The 6,861-nt window shown below is 49.1% G+C and overlaps 1 protein-coding gene across 4 annotated transcripts; it reads left to right on the top strand.

Moving 5' to 3' along the window:
* LOC149305142 (uncharacterized) lies at positions 1 to 6,481 on the top strand. 4 transcript variants are annotated; one of them, XM_089478269.1, is made up of 10 exons: positions 1 to 315; positions 395 to 445; positions 573 to 637; positions 1,193 to 1,271; positions 2,589 to 2,644; positions 2,719 to 2,800; positions 3,928 to 4,061; positions 4,157 to 4,286; positions 4,390 to 4,553; positions 4,670 to 6,481. In XM_089478269.1, the coding sequence occupies exons 1-10, from the start codon at positions 187 to 189 to the stop codon at positions 4,785 to 4,787; spliced, it is 1,008 nt and encodes a 335-aa protein (XP_089334395.1). In that variant the 5' UTR covers positions 1 to 186; the 3' UTR covers positions 4,788 to 6,481. The 4 variants fall into 4 exon arrangements, with proteins under 4 accessions (XP_089334395.1, XP_089334396.1, XP_089334398.1 ...); XM_089478270.1 differs by lacking the exon at positions 395 to 445; XM_089478272.1 differs by lacking the exon at positions 4,390 to 4,553 and having other exon boundaries at positions 4,670 to 4,773.
* Positions 6,482 to 6,861: the final 380 nt, after the last annotated feature.

Here is a 6,861-nt window from a genome sequence, read left to right as displayed (position 1 = left end):
AGAACTCTCCGCAAGTGGTCTTTCCACTTGGTTCCATGGCCTGTTCCTGTCTTTCTTTCCTTCCTTCTTTCCTTTGTTTTTTCTGTCTTTCCTTCCTTCCTTGTTTCTTTCCCTTTCCCTTCCATCCTTCTCCCTTCCCTTCCTTTCTTTCTTTCCCTCTTTCTTCCTACTGGGACTGAGAGGGTGATGATGATGATGATGATGATGATGATGATGATGATGATGATGATGATGATACTATCATATTCCTGTCTGTATTTCAGTTTGGAGGGGATCCCTGAAATGCTTGAGGCAGAGAGCCTTCCCTCTTTGATGGTAATGTAATAAAGTCCTTTCCCCCTTTTCCCTCTTTATTGGAGGACTGTCCAAACTCATTCTTCTTTTTCCTTGATAGGAAAAAAATGACGAGATGGAAGCCGCAGGGAAAGGAAAAGATGAGGAGAAGGTGAATAACTCTTTGGGCTCATGGGTAACAAAAGGGGGAAACTGGGGGGGAGGCTTTTAGGGTCAGGGCCACCCCAAGGCCACCCCTTGTGTCCCATGGTCTCTCTTTCACTTCTCTTTATCTATAGGATTTGGGCAGCCATGATCCCTGTCCTCCACAGGCAGAACCTAATCCTACACCCGCTTCGGACAGGTGAGTCCTTATGTCCCCGCAAGCGGCCTTTCCAGAACATCATTCTGGCCCCAGTTATTTCATGGTCTTTTTCCTTCCTTCCTTCCTTCCTTCCTTCCTTCCTTCCTTCCCTTCTATCATTCCCCATCCCCTCCTTCTTTCCTTCCTTCTTTCTTTGCTTCCTTTTTCTTACTGTCCTTGTTTCCTTCCTTCCTTCCCCTTTCCTTCCCCTCCTTCCTCTTTTCCTTCCTTTTTTACCTTGCTCCTTCCTTTCATTCCTCCCTCCCTCTTTCCTTCCTTCTTTTCCCCTCCCTTTCTTTTCCACCTCTTTCCTCCCTCTCTCCCTCATTCTTTTTCTTCCTTTCCCCCCTTCCCTTCCTTTCTTTTCCTTGAACCCTTCTCTCTCTCCCACCCTCCTTTCTTCCTTCTTCCCTGCTTTCTTCTCTTTCTCTGCCTTTCCCCTTCTCTCCTTCTTCCTTCCTTCCTGCCCTCTTTCTTTCTTTCCTTCCTTCCTTCTTACTGTGACTGAGGGATAATGATGATGATGATGATATTCTTTTCCTGTCCCTATTTCAGTTTGCCACAACCACAGGTGACCCATGCAGAGGAAACCATCTCTGAGACGCTTGTACTAGAGAGTATTTCCTCTTTGACGGTAATTAAAGGGTCCCCCCTTTTCCCCCCCTTTTCTGTCCAAATTCTGTCCAAATCTATTCTTCTTTCATCTTAATACGATGACCATGAAGTTAAGGAAGCCCCAATGGGGGCTGCAGGGAAGAAAAAGATGGGGAGGAGGGGAGTCATAGAACCCAAGGGCCTTGATCCAGTCCAACCCCCTTCTTCTGCCATGCAGGAACTCTCTATCAAAGCAGGCCCATTGACAGATAGATGGCCATGCAGCCTCTGTTTAAAGACCTCTAAGGAAGGAGACTTCACCACAGTCTCTCAGGAAGGAGTGTGTTCCACTGTCAAACAGCCCTTACTACTCCTAATGTTGAGCTGGAATCCCTTTTCCTGTACCTTGCCTCCCTTGCTGCATTGGGTCCTATTCTCTGGAGCAGCAGAAAACAAGCTTGCTCCCTCTTCAGTAGGGCATCCCTTTAATATTTAAACAGGACTGTCATATCACCTCTTAACCTGCTCTTCTCCAGGCTAAACATCCCCAGCACCTTAAGTCTCTCCTCATAGGGCTTCATGGTTTCCAGACCCATCACCATTTCACTCGCCCTCCTTTGGACACATGGCTCCAATTTCTCAATGTCCTTCTTGAATTATTTTGCCCAGAACTGGACACAGTGCTATTCCAGGTGGAGCTTGACCGAAGCAGAATAGAGTGGCACTATGACTTCTCTTGATCTAGAGACTATATTTCTATTGATGCAGCCTAAAATCGCATTGGCCTTTTTAGCTGCTGCGTCGCACTGTAGACTCACATTCAACTTGTGGTCTAATCTAGAACTCCTACATACCTTTCACAGGTATAAGTCTCCTTAAGCCAGGTGTCTCCCATCCTATTGAAATATTGGAAGGGATGTCATGTTGAGGAGGGAGCAAGCTTGTTTTCTGCTGCTCCAGAGACTACAGTGGATGCAAACTACAGGAAAGGAGATTCCACCTCAACATTAGGAGGAACATCCTGACAGTAAGAGCTGTTTGACAGTGGAACAGACTCCATCAATGGAGATTTGGGTGGAGTCTCCTTCCTTGGAGGTTTTTAAGCAGAGGCTGGATGGCCATCTGTCAATGGGGATGCTTTGATTATGAGTTCCTGCATGGCAGAAGAATGGGATTGGACTGGGTCAGGGCCCTTCTTGGGGTCTCTTCCAACTCTATGAGTCTATATTTGTGCATTTCATTGTTCCACCCTAAAGAACTCTGAAGAACTCATAGGTAACAAAAGGGCCACCCCAAGAAGACTCCCTTGTACCCCATGTTCTCCCTCTCACTTCTCTCCCCCTCTGTTTGTTTCTAGGATTCAAGCGCCGGTCTTTGTCCCATAGAGGCTGATCCTGGGCCCAGGGCAGACAGGTAAGGTCTTCTGTCCAAAGGGCCGAATGACCAGCGGTGCATTTGTCTCATGGCCTTTTCCTGCTCCGTTTCAGGGTCCCAGAACCTCAGGAGAGACGCTCCGATGAACAGCACGTTGGTCAGGAGTTTCATGGGCATCATAGTGGCACTATCCTGGTAAGGAAGGAAGGAGACCCTTAAAGAAACATTGGCTTCTTTCTCTTCTTCCCACTCCTTTCCTCTTTGGTCTTCTGCCTACATTTCTGTCTCACCTGCTCTTCTTCCGCTCATCTCTTTCCTCTCCTTCCTCTTCGTTCTCCTTCCTTAATTCCTTCTGCCCATCATTCACCTCCTCAGTCTTTCTAAACCCTACTCTTACCTTTATATCCTCCTTGAAAGCTCTTTCCTACTTCCTCTGGCCTTCTTCTCACATCCTCCACACCCTTTTCATACTTACTCAGATCCGTCTCCCTTTTTACCTTTTCTGCGTTCTCACATACTTTCTCGCCTTCCCTATCAATCTCTCTCCTTTCGTTCTGCGTGTTTCTCTCTCAAGATCCCTTCTCTCTCCTTCATTTCTCTCCCTTCCACCCTCCTGGTCCCTTAATCTCCTTCTCTTCTCTTCCTCTTCCTCTTCCCTTTCCCCTTCTTTCCCCTCTTCTCTATACTAGAATATATTCATCCCATCTTCTATCCTGTTTGACATGTCCTTCATTCCTCTTTCCTAGATTTCCCTTCTTCATCATTAGTACATTATTATTATCATCATCATTACTATTATTACATCTTTCCAGTTTCCCTCCCAATCCTGGACTGCCTCCTTCCAATCTTCTTGCCAAGAGCTTCTAGGTTTTCATCTCTCAAAGTTTTATCTGCCAATCCTTTATTTGAAGGTTTGTATATTCCTTCATTGGGATTTTTTTTTAAACACTTCTTTATTACAAGTCACCCATGTTTTGGAAGCTAGGCTCCTCTCCTTAAAAACGCCACTTTGGGGCTTTCGGAAACAGTTTGCTTTGGCGCTTCCTCCAGGTCCTCTGCAGTGGCTTCCTAATAAAATGGTCTGGGAATTCTTTATGCAGCTTGTCTTTCTGAGACCAAAGGTAAGCGTGGAAACCGAAATGAGCATTAAAACCTTTGAGACACAATAGGTTTTCCCCTCTTTTTAGAGTTATCCAACCCAAAACCCACATTAGAGAGTAGGCCCGATAGGAAGGCAGGACATGTGCCCAAGGCTTGTCACATCCGGCAACAGGCGGGAGTCACCTCCTTTTCCCTGCTGCTGTCTTTTTCCCTCCTGACAGACGGAGGCGGACATACATCTGATGTGCCAGACCTACCTCACTTGCTCCAGAGAAACGAAGAGGGCGCTGGCAGACGCCGTTGCATCCAACTATTTGGACGTGTTTCTGCAGCATTTCCTGAACTCAAAAGAAACGTAGGCGGCTTCCCCCTCCCAGGAGCCCCCCATTTCCCTCCCGGGGTCTGGGAGGTCTGGCAGGGATGCCATTGGCTCTCCTTCCCTTTCTCTAGGGCCTGCAATGAGTTCACCTATGCAGTCTTCACTTCACCCGAGTGCAACCTAGACATCTACATGAAAACCTTGTTTCTCAAACTGAATGAATACCAGATTCATTACAGCAAGGAACTGCCTTTGGCCAAGGTAAGGGTCTGACCCTCGCAGGGCTCATCCGCAAGGTAGGAAACCCAAGGTAGTTTCCCATCTGCAAGTGACCCTCCTACAGAAAACCTGCTTCTCTCCTCAGGTGAAGGCACTCAGAGGGATCAGGGCCATTGTAACGGAGCACAGCAGCATCCAGAAGTACTGGCTGGAGGTCCACTTTGTGACCCTGGCCGATGTCTTGATCAGACAGTTCCAACTCAAGGAGCACGGGACCATCGACAAGGCCATAGCGGGCCTGATCACAGGGTCCGTTGGCTGCAAGGCAGGGCTGGGGCTGGAGTGGCCAGTGGGCTGGATGCAGGGATACAGACCAGCCCTGAACCAACCCTCTTTTCTGTCCCCTCTCTCTCTCTCTCCTGCAGGGAAGTAATTGATATTTTGACGAACCTGCTCCAGAGGTGCACAGCATGCCATCGCTTCCACCTGCGCCGTGCCTCCGCCCAAAAGGACCTCCATCCCCAGCCTCCGACCGAGGCCTAAGAAGTCCCAGAAGACTCCCCTAAGGACTCCCTGCTGCTCTGGGCGAAGGCAAGAATGCCATCATGCGGCCTTTCCACGCCGTTGCCACTTGGACGCTGGGTGCGGACATTTCCCCCTTTGGGGCGGAACAATCCCAGTTCCCCCCCCCGGTTTAAAATGTCCCATCCAAGTCGAGCCGCCGGTCCCAGGTTCCAGTGGCGGTGAGCGCTAGAAGCCAAAGCCCCGTCTGGATGGAGCTCTGGGGCTTCAACTCCCAGAGTCCAGCTGGGTTCTTTGAGCGCTGGCTGGGATCAAATCCCCACTCTGCCAAGGAAGCCAGAGGGAGGAAGGAAGAGAGGACTACATCTCCCAGCAGCCTCTGCCCACCATCCCCTTCCTGACACTGCTGGTCAGTTGTATGGGCTCCCCGAAACACCTATTTCCTCCCATTGCTCCCCTTTCCTTCTCCTCTCTCCTCCCCCTCTTTCCTTTTCTTCTTTCCTTTCCCTCTTTCCTTCCCCTTTCCCCCTCCCTTTCCTTTCCCTCATTCCTCCCCTTCCTTTCCTTTCCCTCTTCCCCTTCATCTCCTTCCTCCCCTGGCTCTCCTTCCTCCTCTTTCCTGTCTTTCCTCCTCTTCTTTCTCCTCTTTCTCTTTCCTCCCTTATACATCCTTCCTTCCTTTTTCTTTCCTTTTTCCTTTCCTTCCCTCCTTTCTTCTTTCTTCCCTCCCTCCTTCCTTCCTTCTCCTTTTTCCCTTCCAGCTTTCTTTCTCCTTCCTTCCTTCTTCATTTCCTCCTTTTTTTCTTTCCATCTTTCTTTCTTTCCCTCCTTCCTTTCCTTCCTTCCTTCCTTCTTTTTTCTCCTCCCTCTCTCCCTCTCCACTCTCCCTTCCTCCCCTCATTCCTTCTTTCCTTTTTACTTCCTGCCTTCACTCCTTCCTTGCTTTCCTCCATCCCTTCTTTCCTTCCCTTCACTCTTCCCTGCCTCTCTACCTTCCTTTTTACTGCCTTCACTCCATTCCTTCCTCCCTTCCTTCCTTTCCCTTCTTTCTTTCAAATCATTCCTTCCCTCCATACTTCCTTTCTATTTCCTTCCTTCCTTTCTTCCCTTCCTTCCTCCCTTTCTACCACTTTCCTTCCTTCCCTCCTTCCTTCCTTGCTTCCTTCCTTATTTCCATCACTCCTTCCCTCCTTCCTATCCCTTCGTTTCTTCCTTCCCTTCCCTTCTTCCTTCCCGCTTTCTTTCTTTCTTTCTTTCTTTCTTTCCTTCCTCCCTCTTCCCTTCCCCCCTTCCTCCCTTCCCTCCCTCCTTCTTCCCTTTTTCTCTTCCTTGCTTCCTCCTTTCTTTCTATCATTCCTTCCTTCTTTCTTCCCTTCCTTCCTCCCTTCTCTCTTTCCATCCTCCCTCCCTTCCTTTCCTTTCTGCTTTCCTCCCTTCTCTTTTCCCATCCTCCCTCCCTTCCTCCCTTTCTACTGCCTTCCTTCCTTCCTTCCTTCCTTCCTTCCTTCCCTTCCCTTCCTTCTGTCTTTGCATCATTCCTTCCCTCTTACCTACTTTCCTTACCTTCCTTCCTTCCTTCCTTCCTTCCTTCCTTCCTTCCTTCCTTCCCACTTCCCATCCTCCCTCCCTCCCTTTCTAGCAACTTCCTTTCTTCTTTCCTTCCTCCCTTGCTTCCTCCCTTCTTTCCTTCCTTCCTTCCTTGCTTCTCTCTTCCCTCCCTCCCTCCCTCCTTCTTTCTTTTCTTCCTTCCTTCCTTCCTTTCCGCCCTTTTTTCTTTCCTTTCTTCCTTCCTCCCTCGCTTTCTACCACCTTCCTTCCTTCCTCCCTCCCTTCTTTGCTACCTTCCTTCCTTTCCTTGCTTTTCTCCCTCCCTCCCTCCTTCCTTCCCTTCCTTCCTTGCTTCCTTACTTCTCTCCCTCCTTCCTTCTTCTCCCCTTCCTTCCCTCCCTCTTTCCCTGCTTCCTTCCTTCCTCCCATCCCTCTTACCATCCTCCCTCCCTCCCTTTCTACCACCTTCCTTCCTTCCTTCCTTCCTTCCCCACTTCCTTTCCTTGCTTCTCTTTTCCCTCCCTCCCTCCCTCCCTCCTTGCTTCTT

This window comes from Sceloporus occidentalis, unplaced genomic scaffold (assembly GCF_023333645.1).
Source record: "Sceloporus occidentalis isolate IW3139 unplaced genomic scaffold, rSceOcc1.0.p SCAF_13, whole genome shotgun sequence".
Lineage (NCBI taxonomy): Eukaryota > Metazoa > Chordata > Lepidosauria > Squamata > Phrynosomatidae > Sceloporus > Sceloporus occidentalis.
Note: the sequence above shows the minus strand (reverse complement) of the source record. Positions and strands in the feature narration are given on the sequence as shown.